Source organism: Aotus nancymaae, unplaced genomic scaffold (genome assembly GCF_030222135.1).
Source record: "Aotus nancymaae isolate 86718 unplaced genomic scaffold, 86718_ANA_hifiasm-v0.15.2.pri h1tg000028l, whole genome shotgun sequence".
Taxonomy (NCBI): Eukaryota; Metazoa; Chordata; class Mammalia; order Primates; family Aotidae; genus Aotus; species Aotus nancymaae.
The window spans coordinates 16,122,501-16,144,236 of record NW_026988441.1 but is presented as its reverse complement, the minus strand read 5'-3'; the positions used below and the strand labels follow the sequence as shown (position 1 = coordinate 16,144,236).

The following is a 21,736-nucleotide window of genomic DNA, read 5'->3' as shown; positions in this document are numbered from 1 at the left end:
TGCCAGTAATCCCAACAGTTTGGGAAGCCGAGATGGGAGGATCGCTTTAGTCTAGGAGTTCTAGACCAGGCTGGGTAACACAGTAAGACCTCATCTCTACAAGAAAAATAAACAAAAAAATTAAGTAGGTGCAGTGGTGCGTTACACTGAGGTGGGAAGATTGCTTGAGCTCAGGAGGCAGAGGCTGCAGTGAGCCAAGGTCATGCCACTGCACTCCAGCCTGCACAACAGAGTGAGAACCTGTCTCAAAAATATATATGAGCACAGAAGACAAAAACTTCATAGACAACGCATTCCTGGAAAGATGATCAATAATATGACTAGGAAATTAAAGCCATAAGAGCATTTCCCTTCCTCATATCAGCAGAAATTTCAGTTAGACAATATTAAGGACAATATCAAAAACTTAAGGCCAGGTGTGGTGACTCACATCTGTAATTCTAGCACCTTGGGAGGCTGAGGCAGGCAGATTCCCTGGGCTCAGGAGTTCGAGACCAGCCTGGGCAACACGGTGAAACCCCATCTCTACAAAAATGCAAAAAAAAAAAAATTAGCCAGGTGTGGCAGTGTGTGCCTGTAGTCCCAGCTACTCAAGAGGCTGAGGCAGGAGAATCGCTTGAACCCAGGAGACAGAGGCTGCAGTGAGCCAAGATCGCGCCACTGCACTCCAATCTGGGCACAAGAGCGAGACTCAGTCTCTTAAGAAATCAAACAAACAAAAAAAACCTAAGTTGAAGAATATCAAGAGAGGAAGGAAAAGGCATTCTCAGACACTATCATTGTTAGTACGAGCATAAACTGATACAATCACTTCCCAGAACAAGTTGGGTATCTTGTAAATTAAAACATATACTTCCGTGTTCCAGCAATTTCACTTTGAGGTACAAATTTCTTTTCTTTTTTCTTTTTTTTTTCTTTTTGAGACAGGGTCTTGCTCTGTAACCCAGCCTAGAGTGGAGTCCAGTGGCACTATCACAGCTCAATGCAGCCTTGACCTCCCAGGATTAAGTGACCCTCCTACCTCAGTCTCCTGAGTAGCTTGAACAATAGGCACACAACAACATGCCAGGCTAATTTTTTTTTTTGTCTGAGACGGATTCTTGCTCTGTTGCCCAGGCTGGAGTGCCGTGGCATGAACTCAGCTCACTGCAGCCTCCACCTCCCAGGTTCAAGCAATTCTCCTGCCTCAGCCTCCCAAGTAGCTGGGATTACAAGCACACACCACCATGCCCGGCTAATTTTTATATTTCTAGTAAAGACGGGGTTTCACCATGTTGGCCAGGCTGTTCTCAAACTCCTGACCTCATGATTCACCTCGGCCTCCCAAAGTGCTGGGATTACAGGTGTGAGCCACTGCACCTGGCCTGTTTTTTTTATTTTCTGTAGAGACAGGGTCTTGCTATGTTGCTCAGGCTGATCTCAAACTCCTGGGCTCAAGCAATACTCCCAACATGTTGAGATCACAGGTGTGAGCCATGCCTGGCCTGATACAGATTCTTGACAAACTCTTACACACGGAGACATACGCATGGAAATATACCTTGCTACTATTTAAGACAACAAAAAATGGAAACAACTCAATGATCATAAGGAGGGAACTACATTTTACGTAGATTTTTACCATGGATAAATCTCAAAAACAGTGTTAATAAAAGCAAGTTGCAAAACAAAATGTAAAGACTGCTACCTATAAAAAAAGTAAAAAATATTTTCTTTCATAAATGTTTACCAAAAATATTTATAAAATTAACTGGAAGGACATACACTGAATTCAAGACGCTCACGCCTGTAATCCCAGCACTTTGGGAGGCCAAGGCGGGCAGATCACAAGGTCAAGAGATCGAGACCATCCTGGCCAACATGGTGAAAACCTGTCTCTAAAAAAAAAATTAGACTGTCGTTGCTTCTAAGAGCAAGATGTAGATGAGGGAAAGGGAACTAAGAATTGGAAAAGAAGAAAACTTATGCTTAAAATGGTTTATCTCTTTTATCAAAAAGTAAAAATGCATCAAAACATTAACAACAGTCAATTCTGGGAGTGGTGAGTACTGGGGAAATCTGTTATGTCATTCTCTACACTTTTTTGTATTTTTAACTTTATCAAAAGAAAAAACCAAAAAATATTTCTAGAAATAAAAACTTGACTCTTCATTCAGAAGGTCACGTGTATCAGTAAAAGGTGACCCAAAATGGTCAAGATTGAGATGTGCTCTAACAAAGTAACTTTAAAATTAAAGAATCATCAGGCAGACCAGAACCAAATATAAAGCCACTTACACATAATGGAAAAACATCAAGCTGACAACAGACATAACAATATTCAACAACAATACTATACTATAAGAAACTGACGGGGAGATATTGTTTGCATGAGCCCTCTTTGAGGAAACTTCTAGAGAACAGGATAGTCAATCAAGACATATCTAGAGAAATTTCATCAAAACAACTGGTGGAAAACAGTGAATGTATTTAACTACAGAACTAAGACTAAATGAAAGGTAAGGACAGATGTAACAGAACAGCATGTAAATGTAATACGCCTTGACATAAAAAGCGTACGACTAACAAACTCTTGGAAGACAAGGAGAGGAGTGGGTGGAGAGTAAAACAAGTCTATTTATTGACCCATCTGTAACAGATACGAATCAAATGGTATTTTGTAAAGCTGGCCAATCAAGTACAGAAGGAATAAATACTGTCTAAGGAAACAGGATTAGAACCATAAATGTAAACACTAGAACAAAAGAAAGAGCTCCTATTATAAAAACTACACTATTGTATGACAGAACAACGATTAGAAAAACATATATGTGAAAGGGTTTCTTTTTCTGTTTTGTTTTGAGATGGAGTTTTGCTCTGTGGCCCAGGCTGCAGTGCAATGGCACAATCTCAGCTCACTGCAACCTCTGCCTCCCCGATTCAAGAGATTCTCCTGTCTCAGCCTCCCGAGTAGCTGGGATTATAGGCACGCACCACCATGCCTGGCTAATTTTTGTATTTTTAATAGAAACGGGGTTTCGCCATGTTGGCCAGGCTGGTCTTGAACTGACCTCAAGTTATCCTCCCACCTTAGCCTCCCAGAGTGCTGGAATTGCAGGCGTGAGCCATTGCACCCAACCTGAAAGTATTTTTTTTAAACTATAAAACCCAGAAAATATAAATAAAAATAAATATAGAGACAATATATAGAATTAAAACCAAATTTATCAAAAATGTAATTAGACTTTCACCTATTAAAATAAAAAGATAATCAGATTGGTTTATAATAAAAAGATAATCAGATTGGTTTATAAAGTAAAACTCAAATCTGTATTGCATATAAGTCCTATACTTAAAGTTATTCAAAAAAGTTGAAAATAAAAGGATGAGTAAAGACCATAAAGAAAGCATTAAAAATTGGCCGGGTGTGGTGGCTCACAGCTGTAATCCCAGCACTTTGGGAGGCCAAGGCAGGTGGATCACCTGAAGCCAAGAGTTTGAGACCAGCCTGGACAACATGGTGAAACCCTGTCTCTACTAAAAATACAAAAATTAGCCGGGCATGGTGGTGGGTGCCGGTAATCCCACCTACTCAGGAGGCTGAGGTGGAAAAATTGCTTGAACCCAGGAGGTGGAGGTTGCAATGAGCCAAGATCCCACCATTGCACTCCAGCGTGGGTGACAGAGCAAAACTCCATCTCAAAAAACAAAAAAAAAAAAAAAAGAAAAAAATGAAAGAAAGCATAAAAAAATCAAGGAAACAGACTCTCCCATATAGCCTTAGGTAGGAACGTAGGCTGCTGACATCTTGATTTTAGCTTTGTAAGACCTACTTTTTACTTCTGACCCTCAGAGCTATAATAAATTTGTGTTCTATTAGCCACTAAAAGTGTGCGAATTTGTTACAGCAGAAAAAAAAACTAAGACAACTTTTCTGGAGGGGAATCTGGCAATTCCTTGTAAAACTACGTATGAATGACTGGTGTGGTGGCTCCCACCTGCAATTCTAGCACTTTGGGAGGCCAAGGAGGGCAGATCACTTGAGGTCAGGAGTTTGAAACCAGCCTGGCCAACATGGTGAAACCCCATCTCTACTAAAAATACAAAAATTAGCCAGGTGTGGTGGTACACGCTTGTAGTCCCAGCTACTCGGAAGGCTAAGGCAGGAGAATCGCTTGAACCTGTGAGGCAGAGGTTGCAGTGAACCACGATTGTGCCACTGCACTCTAGCCTGGGTGACCAAGTGAGACTCTGTCTCAAAAAAAAGAGGAAGATCTTCATGAACTAATATAAAGTGATTTCCTGTTAAGTGATAAAAGCAAAATGCAAAATGTATCATAGCACACTGCTCGTCATATAAAGATGATACAAAAAACTACAAATCTAACTGCTAATTTGTACAAGAGAAACATAAAAAGGATAAACTTGAAACTAAGAAACTGGTAACATACAAGCATTGAATAGGAAATGGGTAGGAGGAAGTAGAGAAAAAGAATAAAGTAGTAGGGACAAGGAGGGCACAACACTTTTCGGAGGCCTACGTTATACTATTTTATAAGGCTTTGATTCTTAGAGGCATCGTAATGTTTTAGATACCAATAAATAAATAAATCCAGGATGTAGTAGGAATGCAAAATAGAACATAAACAGTAATAAACGGGCCACGAGCGGAGGCTCACACTTGTAATCCCAGCACTTTGGGAGGCTGATGTGGGCAGATCACGAGGTGAAGAGATCAAGACCACCCTGGCCAACATGGTGAAACCCTGTCTCTACTAAAAATACAAAAATTAGCTGGGCACGGTGGCGTGTGCCTATAGTCCCAGCCATTCCAGAGACAGGAGAATTGCTTGAACCTGGGAGGCAGAGGCCGCAGTGAGCCGAGATCACGCCGCTGCACTCCAGCCTGGTGACAGAGCGAGAGCAAGAGCAAGACTCCATCTCAAAACAAACAAACAAAAGAGCAGTAACAAATGAACCTAAAATAACTAACCTAAGTAATTTTGGAAATAGTATTTTGACTGAATACTGTAAGACTAAAACAAAAAAAATACTATACGCAAATACCTAAATCTAGTTGGTAAATTTGTTTCTCACAGAGAAATAGGTTAGAAATTCTGAAACTACTTTATGTGTACACTAAAACTGAACAAATAGGTACATACATTTTTTCTCATTATCAGAAAAAGAAATTACAAATAAGTAAAGGAGGAAGGCTACAATAAACTCTGTAAAGCAGGACTAGAAATCAAGTTATTAATAAAACTGATAGTTTTAGTACATAAAAAGATAGAGGAAACAAAAAATGAAAAAAAAGATAGAGGCAGAAATAAATACAGGGGTGTGTGTATAAATCTATCTATCTATATGTTTCCTAGCTTTAGCTGCCATAAGGGCCAGAAGCAGTGACATCCCAGTAGCCTAGAGCATACCTAGCACCCAGACTTTGGTTTCTAAACACCATTTCCCAATAAAAGCAATGAGGGCTCCTTGGAGAAAGCGGCTGATTCAAGGCTAGGAAAAGGAAAATAAAAGAATCTAGAATACTTCGTGCCAGAAGGAAGAATGTGCTCAAAAAATGCGTGGGGGCGTGTCAGAAGGTCGAAGGAACCAATGTGGAGGCGATCCCAACATTCAAAGCTGGAACAATTTGAGAAACAAAATAATGATTCACTGGATTTACTTCACAGAAAGAAACAAAAATCCATAAATCCAAAAATAAATCCATTTAAGTTTTATGAAGTCATTACATTTGATGAGGTAAATTAGATTTACCTCTTAGGAAAAAAAAAATCCATAAATATAATTGAATATATAAGTAAATGGAGGGAAAGGAACAGCTCTTTATACAGAATAATCCTAATTAGTATACATAAAAAAAGAGGGAAATGAAAAAATCAACATTAGGTTAACACCACAGTAATAACAGTTGAAGAGATCCAGCATTAAATGCTAAAATTAATGGGCAAACATTACAGAAGAAACTGAATAATCTCCAAGTATCTCCCACAAGGTATTTATTAATTACGAATAGAAAAATAAGAACTTTATAAAGCAGACACTACCTTCACCAAGTTTGCAAAGTTAACATCACCAATAATAAGACATATCGACATTATGCATCCTTTGGTATGATGCATTATTTCTGTGGCATTCTTTTTTTTTTTTGAGACGGAGTTTCGCTCTTGTTACCCAGGCTGGAGTGCAATGGCGCGATCTCGGCACACTGCAACCTCCGCCTCCTGGGTTCAGGCAATTCTCCTGCCTCAGCCTCCTGAGTAGTTGGGATTACAGGCACACGCCACCATGCCCAGCTAATTTTTTTTTGTATTTTTAGTAGAGACGGGGTTTAACCATGTTGACCAGGATGGTCTCGAGCTCTCGACCTCGTGATCCACCCGCCTTGGCCTCCCAAAGTGCTGGGATTACAGGCGTGAGCCCTGCATTACCTCAATCTAATCACAAGAAAATATCAAAACAGATAGATCCAAACTGAGTGAATGCAAATACAATGAGCCGTTTGTCCAGAGAAGCATATCTGAGGATTCCAGGAGAGATTTCTCCCAGAAGATGAAGTCAATGGATCACCTAATATGTCCAAGTATCTTGAGATTCAGACAATTGATGGTAAGTCAGGAATTGGATTAGGCATATGTATATATAAATTAAGCAAAAAAAAACCCACAAAATTTCCAAGTCATTATTAACTCCAGGGAAAATAAAAAGGTATACAGAAAAAGTAATTTGGCATGTTCACAGCACAGCTATGACTAGCACTAAATGGCTGTAATAATGTAAATCCTGAATACTGACTTAATAAAAATTATGACATTGATAAGATGGGGGATAGGAAATGTGTGTATTTGTGTGTGTGCACGTGTAGGATTCAGGAGAGCAAAGAGCTAAATCCTTATTTTCATATAAGAAGATATCAAATAAGGACTGAACCTGAAGAGACAATCAAGAGTAGTAACATAAACATATTTTTGGAGAAATGAAGGGAACACCAAATTAAAACTACAAAAGAAAAGAAGTGGATGGCTCTGGGAAGAGGGAAACTGGAGAACCGGGAACGAGAATTCCTTTTTTAAGAGAAAAAGCCTTGCATAGGTTGTTGCAAAGATAATTTCAGTTTTGCCAAAAATTTAGCATTTATTTTGCCAAAAACCGCAATTACTTTTGCACCAACCTAAGAATACTACTTGACTCTTTAAATAATGTGCATACATGCTAGTGCAGAGAAGGCAAAAAATAAAAATAAAAAAGAAAAGAAAAAAATAATGTGCATACACATCTTTGATAATAATATTGATAAAAATTTAAACTCTGAAAAGAAATCTAGAAGTGTAATACAATTCTAACCATCAAAGGAAAAGAAGAGCTGAGAAGGACTGAGATTCAGGGTATAGGAAGACTAGAGAGTACAATTTGACTGAAAGAAAAGGGAAAAAAACCCAGGGTGTGGAGAGGTTTCTAGGGAAGCACATATAAGATTTCAGTTCCCATCCCACCTGAAGCTCAGAACAGTTTCCGACTTACTACTTGGCTGAGTACCTTACAATAGCCCTCCCTGACTGGTGATCTGTCACTCACCTGCACAGTGACCCTGTGACATCTTTCTCTCCACCATCCATGGTTCCTTCCCTTGCTCCAGTAAGGAGATCATGTTGGGCTTAGAAATGGAGAGTCCTGTTCACAGGGGAAGAAAAATGAGAGCAAGAGACAGACATACAGACAGATAAATCAACATGCTACAGCTGTTACAGGACACAGACCCAATCTCTTGATCGTCAGGCAAGAATGGACATTAGAGGATGGGCCAGAGAATGCAATGATACTTGATACTTGTATGGATGATGAGGAGGATGAAGCTTCTGCCATGCCAGTGGTTCTCAAAGTGCTATAGCAGCTGCAGCCATCACCTAGGAACTAACTAGAAATGCACATTCTCAGGCCAAGCGCGGTGGCTCACACCTGTAAAATCCCAGCACTTTGGGAGGCTGAGGCAGGCGGATCACGAGGTCAAGAGATTGAGATACTGGCCAACATGGTGAAACCCCATCTCTACTAAAAATACAAAAATTAGCTAAGTGTGGTGGCATGCGCCTGTAGTCCCAGCTACTCAGGAGGCTGAGGCAGGAGAATCTCTTGAAACCGGGAAGTAGACATTGCAGTGAGCCAAGATTGCGCCACTGCACTCCAGCCTGGTGACAGAGCGAGAGTCCATCTCAAAACAAAACAAAACAAAACAAATGCACATTCTCAGGCCCCAACCCAGAACTACTGAGTCAGAAACTACGGTGGCTCTAAAACTTTAATAGACATAGGATCATTTAAAGAGCTTAATAAAACCCAGACTAGGCCGGGCGCGGTGGCTCAAGCCTGTAATCCCAGCACTTTGGGAGGTTGAGGCGGGTGGATCACAAGGTCAAGAGATCGAGACCATCCTGGTCAACATGGTGAAACCCCGTCTCTACTAAAAATACAAAAATTAGCTGGGCATAGTGGCGCATGCCTATAATCCCAGCTACTCAGGAGGCTGAGGCAGGAGAATTGCCTGAACCCAGGAGGCGGAGGTTGCGGTGAGCCGAGATCGCGCCATTGCACTCCAGCCTGGGTAACAAGAGCGAAACTCCGTCTCAAAAAAAAAAAAAAAAAAAAACCCAGACTACTGAGCCTACCCCCAGAGTTTCTGATTTGGTAGGTCTAGAATGGGGCCTCATAATTTGCATTTTAACAAATTCCCAGGACAAGCTGATGTTGCTCTTCCAAACCACCATTCTACAGCAAAGGGAACTACTCGTTTCCAACTCTATGAAATTACTTCACGCAGTCAGAATGTCTGCCAAAAGTAAATTAATTAATTAATTAAAATTTAAGAAACTTAAAAAGTTTCAAATACATGTATTTCAAATCATTTCCCGGGAATGGGAAGTAGTAAGCGCTTTTATGATGTCTTAAGATGACCTAGATATTCTCATCAGAGGAAGCAAAAACACCCCAGAGGAAGATTTTTAAATTATGGGGGAGAAACATCCTTACCAAGCCATACCAAGTTCCTGTAGTTCTCCAACATGACATCTCTGTATAAATCCTTCTGAGATGGCTTCAGCCATTCCCACTCTTCTTGGGAAAAGTCTAGTGCCACATCTCTGAAGGTCACCAACCCCTGAAATAAAAAAATTCTTGTTCACCAGGTGCCCAGACACCTATAAGGCCCTAGCAAAAAAGATGAATTCTGCCAGAGTTCAAAGCTCTAAGTGATGCAAGGAAAATAATTATTGGAGAACAATTACGTGATGAGGTTTGTCAAATACTTTGAGAGAAGAGAAATATTAGAAACAGACTCACCGTTTGAAAATCTTACATTTTTGTGGCCTGGTATGGCGGCTCATGTCTGTAATCCCAGCACTTTGGGCGGCCGAGGTGGACAGATCACGAGGTCAGGAGTTCAAGAACCAGCCTGACCAACGTGGTGAAACCCCGTCTCTACTAAAAATACAAAAATTAGCCCGGCATAGTGACAAATGCCTGTAATCCCAGCTGCTTAGGAGACTGAGGCAGAAGAATCCCTTGAACCAGGGAGGCGGAAGTTGCAAAGAGCTGAGATCTCGCCACTGCACTCCAGCCTAAGTGACAGAGTGAGACTCCAACTCAAAAAAAAAAAAGAAAAAAGAAACTTTTACGTTTTTGTAAAAAAAAGACATATATGGCCGGGCGCGGTGGCTCACGCCTATAATCCCAGCACTTTGGGAGGCCGAGGTGAGTGGATCACGAGGTCAAGAGATCGAGACCATACTGGTCAACATGGTGAAACCCCGTCTCTACTAAAAATACAAAAAAAAATTAGCTGGGCACGGTGGCACGTGCCTGTAATCCCAGCTACTCAGCAGGCCGAGGCAGGAGAATTGCCTGAACCCAGGAGGCAGTGGTTGCGGTGAGCCGAGATCGCGCCATTGCGCTCCAGCCTGGGTAACAAGGGAAACTCCATCTCAAAAAAAAAGAAAAAAAAAAAAAAGACATATATACACAAAAATAGCTTATAGCAAGAAACAGGAAAGACTGAGCTGTATGTTACATATACTAAGTATAAAGAAAATCTTAACATGGGGGATTCCTTTATATTCCCCAAATTCAGACATTAAATGGAGCAGAATAGGAGAAAGGCCTTGAATTGGGCTTCAACAAAAGGAGGGTGCCCTGAAATTCAGACTTTATATGTAAGGAGAAACGTCCAGGAACATATCCTGAAGAAATAATGAGGTATATGTGAAGCGACTTAAGAGTTTTCATTGGAAGGTTATGCAAAAAATCTGGAAAAAACTTACATGTTCAAAAATACAGTTTAGGCTACAGCACTGAACTGTAGGCTGCATGAAGGGAAGGATATTTGTTGTATAAGCGGGTATATATCCAGTGTCTATTATAAAACTGATCACATTGTCATTGTAGACTCTCAGTAAATATTTGTGTAGGGAACCAGCCCCACACCCCAGCCATGGGTACCCCGAGTTTAGTGGTGACAAAGGAATGAGGAAAAGATTAAGAATGAAAGTGGGACCAGAGGACCATCACTTTTTACTGAAGGCAGTGAAGGCCCGAACTCTGGTTTCCACAGTATTTATTGAACACAGTCACTTTCATCTATAGTGCAGGTGGCAGGGTGAATCGGTGAAGGGAGGCTGTGCATCAAACATAAAATTCATAGCAGTGGCGGTTTATGTGAGTTTCTGTAGAGCTAAAAGCATATGCTTATCATCAATAGACAGTGCAGCGGTGGGAGCCGGCTTAGCAAGGAGCCTACATGTCTGGTTACGTTCCAGTGCTTCAAGGGAGTGTTATGTCCATGGGCACTGTTTAGAATATCAGAGCTTAGGTCACTCTGTTCCTGGGAACATGCTGGCATAGAGAGGCCTTCCTCCCCAGAGGACTCCACGGCCCTCTGAAGTTTATTGTTCCTGATTTCTTTTATACATTATTTATAACCAGTTTATGTAGGCCCACTGTAAACCCTTCCTCCACTGCTGCTTCCCCCAACATATTTGCTACTCAGGGAATAAATGGTGATGTTTCCTATAAAACACCCATATGAAGAAAGAATATTCAGTGCTTAAAAACGATAGGGTTCCAGTCTGTACAGTATGTTCTCTTAAATATCAGGCTGGGCACAGTAGTTCACGCCTGTAATCCCAGCACTTCGGGAAGCCAAGGCAGGTGGGTCACCTGAGGTCAGGAGTTTGAGACCAGCCTGGCCAAAATGGTGAAACCCTGTCTCTACTAAAAATACAAAAATTAGCCGGGCATGATGGTTTGCACCTGTAGTCCCAACTAATCAGGAGGCTGAGGCACGAGAATTGCTTGAACTTGGGAGGAGGAGGCTGCAGTTAGTGGAGATTGTGCCACTGCACTCCAGCCTGGGTGACAGAGTGAGACTCCATCTCAAATAAAAAAAAGAAATACAAAATATGGTTATTCTACATACTGAAAATACAGCTGAATGTGTCTAGGGAAAAAAATTACACAACTATGTAGTGTCGTATAACTTCCACGTGCCCCTCTCTCTTCTCTGAGTCCTAGGAGGCTGACTACCTCAATCAACTCCCCTGTCCCATCCCATATTCTGTTGGGTTCAGCCACAAGCAAGAGATGAAAGGAAGGTAAGTCAGGCAAAATACTTATTCCCCTGGCTCCTTCCCTGGGTGGGAGCGTCACTCTGGGTGCTGTCTTTCAATCAAAGCTCAGAGCACTTGTCAGGGCCCCCCCGCCACCCCGCAACCTAGCTCTCTGTCTCTGGATTCAGGTCTAGTGTTGGTAAGAGGTTATGCTGTTATGAGCTGCGGAGTACAGCATGATCTTTCATAGTTTCTCTATGTCCTGATAGTATCTTGTAAATAGTCGCCTTTTGATTGCCTTGCTAGAACCCTGATTGATAAAACATGTTGACACAAAGTACTTCTCGAAGATGGCCAGAGAGTCCTCAAAAGCACTGCAAAACCACTCTACTACGCCTAATAAATTCACTCTCCCCCTCTCCTGGTAACTATTTCATAACTCTCTCTCAAACCACCATCAACTCATCCCGTTCTCACTTTGAACATTCTCACCCTCCAGCCACCATATGTACTTACCCTTCTGTATCTGTTACCTGTATATTCTGTCTTCCCTCTGTGACTATGGATAAAACTCTAGCCTTCGAAGACCAGTCCCTCCACTTGCCCATACAAAGACATTTTCACCTCTCTCCCTTGTACTCCCAACTGTTTTCACTTTACTGGATCGTTCCAATAAGCAAAAAAGCTGATGCAATGTCTCCCATCTTGTAAATAAATGCGTAGAAAAATAAATAAATAATTCCCTTCCATGATCTCACTCTAGGGATTATCCTATTTCTCTACTCCTCTTAATAACAAAACTCTTCTGATGAGTTGTCGAAACCAGTGTGATCCACCAGAAATATTTGAGCCACATATGTCATTTGAAATTTTCCAGTAGACACAAGAAAAAAATATATTAAAAAATATCATTTTTATTTAACCCAAGATATCTACAACATTACCATTTCAACATGTAATCAATATAAAAAATTAATCAGATAGCTTACACTCTTTTTTGTACTGAATCTTCGAAATCTGGTATATACTTTGTACTTACAGCATATTACAATTTGGAGTAGTCATATGTGCCTACTGGCTACACTATTGTAAGTCTAAATTAACTGTCTTTGTTCTCACCTTCCTCATTTTCCATTCTCTTTTTTCTGCCTGTTTTTTTTTTTTCTGGAGACAGAGTTTCGCTCTTGTCGTCCAGGCTGGAGTGTGCAATGGCATGATCTCAGCTCACTGTGACCTCTGTCTCCTGGGTTCAAGCAATTCTCCTGTCTCAGCCTCCTGAGTAGCTGGGATTACAGGCATGCGCTACCATGCCTGGCTATTTTTGTATTATTGACAGAGATGAGGTTTCACCTTGTTGGCCAGGCTGGTCTTGAACTCCTGACGTCAGGTGATCCACCCGCCTTGGCTTCCCAAAATGCTGGGATTACAGGCGTGAGCCACCACACCTGGAATTTTTTTTTTTTTTTTTTTTTTTAGAAACGGGGTCTCACTCTGTTTCTGTTCCACAGGCTGGAATATGGCATCACAATCATAGCTCCCTGCTGTCTCCAACTCCTGGGCTCAAGCGATCCTCCCACCTCAGTCTCCCAAGCAGCTGGGACCACAGGCATCTGCCACCATGCCAGGCTGTTTTTGGATTTTAGTTTTTAAAGATGTTTTTAGAGATGGAGTCTCCCTATGTTGCCCTACATACATAGCTGGTCTTGAATTCCTGGGCTCAGGCGATGGTCCCACCATCTTGACCCCCCAAAGTACTGGGATTACAGCCATAAGCCACCACAGCCAGCCTCCATTCTCCCTTAAACCCACCACAATGATGTTTTCATCCTAGTCACTCCATGAAGTAGCTCTTGTCAAGAGCATCTCCATGTTAACAAATTCTCAGTCTTCATCTTCTTCAGTCTCTCTCAGAAGAACTTAACTCAGTTGATCACCCATCCTTGAAACACTTTCTACTCTTCACTTCCAGAACCCACACTCTTCTGGTTTTCCTTTTACATCAGCTCTTCTCAATCTCTTTCGCTGGTTCCTCCTCTTGTGTGCCTCCAAATATTGAACATTCTAAACGCAGTCCTTCCACCTCTTTCCTATCTACATTCACCACAGCCTTGCCCTGAAGATAATCTCATTCTGTCTCATGTTTTAAATATACTAATGACAGCTGGGTGCAGACGGCCGGGTTCAGTGGCTCACCCCTGTAATCCCAGCACTTTGGGAAGCTGAGGTGGGTGGATCACAGGGTCAGGAGATCGAGACCATCCTGGCCAATATGGTGACAGCCGTCTCTACTAAAAATACAAAAATTAGCTGGCGTAGTGGTGCATGCCTTTAGTCCCAGTTAATCGGGAAGCTGAGGCAGCAGAATCACTTGAACCCAGGAGGCGGAGGTTGCAGTGAGCCGAGATTGCGTCACTGCACTCCAGCCTGGTGACAGAGTGAGATGCCATCTCAAAAAAAAATAAAATAAAATAAAATAAAATACACTAAGGACTCTCAAATTCACATCTCTAGCCCTGACTCCAGATGTAAGATCAGCATTCCATTTGGATATCCAAAAGGTCTCTAAATATATCCAGAACTCAATTACTGATGTCCATCTCACTTAACACTGTCTTTCCAGCTCAGTAAATGGCATGCCCATTCATGTAGCTGCCTAGCCAAAAACCTCTGTAGTCATGCTGACTTCTTTCTTCCTCTCACACACCACAACTAATCCTCGATCAACCCGCATTTTCTATCTCCATTGTATACCCAGAATCTCCCTAGCTCCAATGCCACCACCATGGTTCAGGCTACTATCACCTCCCATCTGGATTATTTAAGAGTCTCCTGACTGGCCTCCTTGCTTCCACCTTTGCTTCCCTGCTATCTATTTTCATTTTAAGGCATAAATCAAATCAGATCACAAACGTTCCAATGGCTCTCCTTCACACTTAGAATAAAATTCAAAGTGCACATAATTTACAGCTCTAAGCTGACTTGTAGGGACCTATGTGATTTGGTCCCCAGCTACACCTCTGACATCACAGCGCTCATTTCCCTCCCAGGACAGACTCACTGCTATTCCTGGAACACATCAAACATGCTCCCACCATAATAACTTTGTACGCCTTCTTTTAAAGCTCTTCCCCAGATCTCCACAAAACTTACTTCCTACTTTCACTGAAATTTTACTTTGCTAAATATCCCGTCCTCAAAGAGGTCGTCCTCGACCTCGCTATTTAATAGGTCACTCCAGAATCAAACTCTGTCCTGTATTTCACTTGCACTCACCGCCAACTCAACAAATCATCATTCATCTGAATAGGATAGCTCTGCTCCATCACACATTTGAGCATAACACTGAGAAAAAAGACAATAAATGTCTTGTAGAAGGATTATATGAACAAAAGGTGGACAGAGAAAAGTGGAGCAGGTGTTCATTGGGCTATTCATGACTTTCCTTGTGGTCCCAAAGTCCTGAAAGATGAGGTCAAAAGGCTGAAAACAAAGTGAAAGATCAGCTTACCTGGGACATGGCTTTACAAAGTCCCACAGCCATTCCTCCTTCTTCAGTTTTCTCTTCTGAAGAAGAACGAAGTCCTGAGAAGGGAGAGTTAAGGAAGAAACAGTGATGTGCCAGCCCTATGTTGTTGGCCCGAGACTCACAAAAATAGAACTACTGCCCCTTGCTCCTCCCTACATGGGCCAGCCTCACCTTTTCCAAGATCTGGGGAGGGGTGAGGGAGTCAATGCTGAACTTGACTTATAAGTCAAGTTATGGCTGGGCGCGGTGGCTCACGCCTGTAATCCCAGCACTTTGGGAGGCCGAGGCGGGTGGATCACAAGGTCAAGAGATCGAGACCATCCTGGTCAACACGGTGAAACCCCGTCTCTACTAAAAATACAAAAAAAATTAGCTGGGCATGGTGGCGCGTGCCTGTAATCCCAGCTACTCAGGAGGCTGAGGCAGGAGAATTGCCTGAACCCAGGAGGCGGAGGTTGCAGTGAGCCGAGATCGCGCCATTGCACTCCAGCCTGGATAACAAGAGCGAAACTCTGTCTCAAAAAAAAAAAGACCCAAGAGAACTAGGTTTTATTTGGTTCACTGGTGTATTCTAATGACAAAACAACACCAAATCATTGTAGGTGCTCAAAAATATTAGATAAATGAATAAATAAATTGGGCTGGGTACGGTGGGTCATGCCTGTAATCCCAGCACTCTGGGACGCTGAGGAGGGTGGATCACAAGGTCAAGAGATCAAGACCATCCTGGCCAACATGGTGAAACCCCGTCTCTACTAAAAATACAAAAAATTAGCTGGGCATGGTGACGCATGCCTGTAGTCCCAGCTACTCAGGAGGCTGAAGCAGGAGAATCACTTGAACCTGGAAGGCGGAGGTTGCAATGAGCCGAGATCACGCCACTGTACTCCAGCCTGGGCAACAGAGCGAGACTCCGTCTCAACAACAACAACAAAAGGCTTCTGCAACCTGAGAAGAGAATCAATGCTGTCTTCTTAGCATCTTGGAGCAGAAGCCTTAAGTCAGGCCTGTAAAAGAAACTTCAGTTTGTTTTGTTCTGATAGCTCTGTATCTCTTGGGAAATATATTTCTAAGTTTGAAATGAGCCATTCATTGCTAAAAGAAGGTATGATGAAAAAAACTTTGTTTTTATGTAGCACCCAGACCCAGGTTGATCCACTCTTTCCCTCAATGGCTACATGACCTCGGCCAAGTTAATCCATCTCTCAGAAACATTCTTTTCTACTGTCAAGATTGTATGAGCCAACACCTGGGGCAAAAAAGTGCCACCCTTTTTCCTGCTTTGATTCTACACACATTTGGAAATGAAATATTTTTCTTTTTTTTTTTTTTTTTTTTTTTTTTGAGACGAAGTCTCGCTCTTGTCCCCCAGGCTGGAGTGCGATGGTGCGATCTCAGCTCACTGCAACCTCTGCCTCCCAGGTTCATGCGATTCTCTTGCCTCATCCTCCCAAGTAGCTGGGATTACAGGCATGTGCCACCACACCCAGCTAATTTTTGTATTTTTAGTAGAGATGGGGTTTCACCATGTTGGCCAGGCTGGTCTCGAACTTCTGACCTCAGGTGATCCACCTGCCTTGGCCTCCCAAAGTGCTGGGATTACAGGCGTGAGCCACTGTGCCCAGCTCAGAATATTTTTCTTTATCAACTGAGAAGGTCAAAATAAAAAACTCAGCACACCTGGCACATCAGAAAAAGAGCCATGGGTCCAGACTCTCAGCACCAAACATGGAAGAGTTCTGACAAGGACAAAGCTAAAATCTCAAACTCAATAACCTAAGGAGAGGAGGACTGGGCTTTCGGGTTAGGCTTCTCTCCCCCAGAAGCAGCTAATTTGAGGATGGCCTCACTACAATGTTTTTAGACTGAGGCCTGTCATTCACAAGGGAACAGAAGGAAGAAACCATGTTAAGTTCCCATGTTCTGCAGGTTCCTACTCCAAGACCAGAACATCTTTTCAAACCCCTCAAAACGCAGGGCAACCATTTTTCACCCTCTCAACATGGGAAAGAACAAGTGAGTTTAGTAATTAAAAGCAAGAACCTGACCAGACATGGCTGGACACAGTGGCTCAGGCCTATAACCCCAACAATTTGGGAGGCCAAGGTGGGAGGACTGCTTGAGCCCGAGTTTCAGACCAGCCTGGGCAATATGGCACGAAGTCTCTACAAAAAATAAAAATAAAAATAATTAGGCAGGCACGGTGGCACACACCTATGGTCCCAGTTACTTGGGAGGTTGAGGCAGGTGGTTGCTTGAGCCCAAGAGGTTGAGGCTGCAGTGAGCTGCAATCACACCACTGCATTCCAGCCTGTTTGACAGAGTGAGACCCTATCTCGGTGGGGGGGGGAAAAGTGAGACCTCTAGAACTAAACTGCTTGGGTTTGAGTTCTGGTGCTGTCACTTGTTAACTGTGTGAACTTGGGCAATTTTAATATTTCTGTGTTTCATACATCAATCCCACAATCTCATATACACACACAAATTCTCACCCAATCACAAACAGATACACAGTTGCACAAACACACCCATAATCTCACACAATACACAGCCAGTCACATAAGCACGTAGATGGTCACACACAATTCCACCAACAGAGATAAACAATCACACGCAATCACACACGCAGTAGCATATCACACAAGCCACACATCCTGTCACAATTACCCATACAAAACTATATCTGCAGGGACAGATGGTCATAGTTGCACAATCACACTTGCTGTCACACACATTCAAACGCAGTTGTATCTGCAGAAACAGGTGGTCACATAACCACACACATGCATTCACACAAACACACAATGTCACACCCCAGTCTCTCACAAACTCACACGCAGCTACACCAGCAGAGGCAGTCACGCACAAACATATTCACAGTTTCACCCCCAGACACAGATGCTTACAGTCACACACTAGCGGGCGCGCGCGCACTCGCACGCACACACACAGTGACACAAGATCACATTCTGTCACACCCGCAGGGTGTCACATAGTTACACACAGTAACACAGTGAAATACATACTGCCTCCCCAGCGGCGTCTGTCGGGTTCCCATCCCTGGCACGGCCGGTCCACCCGGAGCCCGCCCTTGACCTCCTGCTCTCGCCCGGGGCCCGGCCCCACTCACCTCCCGGCGCCGCGGGCTCTGCAAACGGGCCCCGCGACCGGGACCCGCGACGTCACCTCCCAGAATTCTCCGCGAGGAGGAGCGAGACGAGGACAGGCGTGCAGGACCCTGAGCTCTGCGAGATCTGAACCAGCGACACCAAGTTCCCTCGGGACCCCGCGAACCACGAGCCCCAGAACGCTTTGCGCCACGGCCGTCATCGCTAAACTACATCTCCCAGAGGACCGCGCGGCCCCCTCCACTGCGCGCCTGCGCCAGGAGCGCAGATACCGGAGAGGGCTGTGCGCGCTTCTGGGCGCTCGAGGAACGGTGAGCTGCTGATTGGAGCAAAGCGGCCAGGCTGCGCGCAAGAGAATGCTCGGGTGTGGCGGTTCGTGTGACTGTTGCTGCACACCTTTGTGCTTGCACACGAAAGGAGCGACGGATTCTGTCAGTGCAGGGTGCTTCTGTATTTTACATCACGTCCCGTGATTGTGGGTGAAAGATACTATGAGTGACATTGGGGGGTGACCGTTTCTGAGGATACCACTGATCCTATGTGTGTATGTGACTGTCTCCCGGTCTCACTGTTCCTCTACCTCGTCTCCTGCCGTGGGCAGGGTCTGTGGTATCTTTTTTTTTTTTTTCTTGGAGACGGAGTCTCACTCTGTCGCCCAGACTGAAGTGCAGTGACGCGATCTCGGCTCACTGCAACCACCGTCTCCTGGGTTCAAGCGATTCTAGTGCCTCAGCCTCTCGCGTAGCTGGGACTACAGGCGCCTGCCACCATGCCCGGCTAATTTTTGTATTTTTAGTAGAGAAGGTATTTCCCCATGTTGGCCAGGCTGATCTGGAACGCCTGGCCTCTAGCCATCCGCCCGCCCGCCTCGGCCTCCCAAAGTGCGGAGGCCATAGGGTGAGCCACCACGCCCAGCCTGGTATCCTCATTTGTATATCCCATGTCTGCCTGCACCTAATGTGATGCCAGTCACAGAAGGGTAATTAGATTTCATTAAGATGAGGTTGCTCGTTTGCACCAAAACCATAAGTAGTTTGGTAGCTGACAGCCCTGATGTTCCTCCTGCTGTTGTGTCCACCTTTTCACTCTACAACTTTAGGGCCCAACTTTAAGAAAACTGCCCATAGTCAGGACAAGAATGTGAGCCCCTGACTGAAAGTTCCAGACTAAAGCAGCATTCTTCCCCATCTCTAGTCCCTGAAATACCGAAAAGTGCACCAATGTCAAGATCCTAGCAAGTCAAGATTCTTATGTGGGAGCAAGGGAAAGTTCTTGAGAATGCATCCTTGGAGAATACATCCTCCAGTCCCCTGCCACAGAGAGCCCTCTAATGGCTAAGGCCAGAGAATCTTCTACAAAAAGAGTGTGGGTACTAGGGTAGAACTGATTACTGTTTAACTCTGTGAAATTGGGCTTTATTACTTTCAGGAGAAATCAGACAATTTTTTTTTTTTTTTTGAAACGGAGTTTCACTGTTGTTACCCAGACTGGAGTGCAATGGCGCGATCTCGGCTCACCGCAACCTCCGCCTCCTGGGTTCAAGCAATTCTCCTGCCTCAGCCTCCCAAGTAGCTGGGACTACAGGCGGGTGCCACCATGCCCAGTTAATTTTTGTATTTTTAGTAGAGACTGGGTTTCACCTTGTTGACCAGGATGGTCTCAATCTCTTGACTTCGTGATCCACCCGCCTCGGCTTCCCAAAGTGCTGGGATTATAGGCGTGAACCACCGCGCACGGCCGAAATCAATTTTTTAAAAGGCTCTACAAACATGTAATAGTTAGGTTGCTTTAATGAGGAAATTTACAAGTTCAGTGTTCTTTGGATGATAATTGTGGTTTGGTACTTGACAATTACATTAAACAGTTCTTCCCTGGACTTAATTATTAGGAAAGTTAGAGATTATCTTGGATGTTTCATACCTAGGTGCTGAAATTTAAGAATCTCCATTCTTTTCTTTTCTTTTTTGAGACGAAGTTTCGTTCTTGTTCACCAGCCTGGAGTACAATGGCACAATCCTGGTCACTGCAACCTCTGCCTCCTGGGTTCAAGCAATTCTCCTGCCTCAGCCTCCCAAGTAGCTGGGATTACAGGTGTGTGCCACCATACCTGGCTAATTTTGTATTTTTAGTAGAGACGGGGTTTCTCCGTGTTGGTCAGGCTGATCTCGAACTCCCGACCTCAGGTGATCCACCTGCCTTGGCCTCCCAGAATGCTGGGATTACAGGCATGAGCCACCACGCCTGGCAAATTCTCCATTCTTTTTATTGAGACATGGTCTCTCTCTGTCACCCAGGAGTGCCGTGGGGCCATTTTGGCTCACTGCATCCTTGACTTCCTGGGCTCAAGCAGTCCTCCCGCCTCAGCCACCCAAGTAGCTGGTACCACAGACACATTCACCACGCCTGGCTACTTTTAAAATTTTTTGTAGAGACCAGGTCTCACTGTGTTGCCCAGGCTGCTCTTGAACTCCTGAAGTCAAGCAATCCTCCTGCCTTCGCCTCCCAAAATGTTGGGATTACAGGTGGGAACCACCTGGCCTGGCCAAGTCTCCATTCTTGACTAGTTATACTTTCAAAGAAATTTTGGGTATATATGACTATCTCCTTACATGTCAGTAACTGATTACTGGCAGGCCGTTTGTCCTTTATTTTTCTTACCTCATATCACCAAGTCCAACACTAGTTTGAGTTTGGTCATTTCCACAGATTATGGCAGTGATCCTGAAAGTATGCCAACTATGTGTCTGCACTGCTAAAACAAGTAATGGTAGTGCTCTGTCCATCGTGGTCTAGTCAAGACAGCAGAACCACAGGGGAATTTAATTACAGGAAACTGACTACATAATGTGGAGGACGGAAAGAGCACCAAGGGAGAGATTTGTAACTTGAGGAAACAGCTAACACTCTAGAGCTTAGAGAACAAAGAGGAAGAGATGGATTTGCCACTACCTAAGAGCCCTCAGGAGGGGTTTCAGCCCAGCATTAACTGGTTTTGGCAGTCTAGTGCTGGGAGAATGGAAGGAATTTGCAAGCAAGACACAGCTCCCCTCTACTGCTAGAGAGCTACTGACAGAATTGGAAAATAAAATGCCAAGTCCCTCTCCATTTATGCCTTTTAGTCTCTCTAAAATGGACATTAAGGCAAAGGAATCTGGGAAATGTCTTTAGCAGAGTCCTAGCCCCAGCATCACAGAATGGAGAAAGTCATGGCTAGAGATGAACACGACAGGAAAATAAGCAGCATATGATCTTTTTAAAATTTGCTGGAAAATAAGTTTTTTATTTGTTTATTTTTTTTAAAGATGGGGTTTCTCCATGATGGCCAGGCTGGTCTTGAACTCCTGACCTCAGGTGATCCACCCATCTCGGCCTCCCAAAGTGCTACGATTACAGGCATGAGTCACCGCACCCGGCCTTAAAAATAAGTTTATTCATATCATTTTCCAAGTTTATTTTTCCTCCCAGAAACTTTTCTTAGAAATGTTATTACT

At 43.6% G+C, this 21,736-nt stretch overlaps 2 protein-coding genes across 4 annotated transcripts in view; both read right to left on the bottom strand.

The window, feature by feature from the left end:
* The window catches only part of ZNF527 (zinc finger protein 527), a 28,080-nt gene extending 9,680 nt beyond the window's left edge, over positions 1-18,400 (bottom strand). The window contains exons 1-5 of one of the 3 annotated variants that reach the window (XM_064381383.1): positions 18,248-18,400; positions 15,961-16,065; positions 15,100-15,173; positions 9,022-9,148; positions 7,573-7,668 (exon numbers count right to left, since the gene is read on the bottom strand). In XM_064381383.1, coding sequence (XP_064237453.1) covers positions 7,573-7,668; positions 9,022-9,148; positions 15,100-15,132 — 256 coding nt within the window. In that variant the 5' untranslated portion in view covers positions 15,133-15,173; positions 15,961-16,065; positions 18,248-18,400. Of the gene's footprint in view, positions 1-7,572; positions 7,669-9,021; positions 9,149-15,099; positions 15,174-15,960; positions 16,066-18,247 lie in introns of those variants that run through there. The other 2 variants (XM_012436573.3, XM_012436580.3) reach the window with 2 other exon arrangements.
* The window catches only part of ZNF875 (zinc finger protein 875), a 5,715-nt gene continuing 2,222 nt past the window's right edge, over positions 18,244-21,736 (bottom strand). Inside the window, 1 exon segment of the mRNA XM_064382125.1 lies at positions 18,244-18,693. Coding sequence (XP_064238195.1) covers positions 18,244-18,693 — 450 coding nt within the window.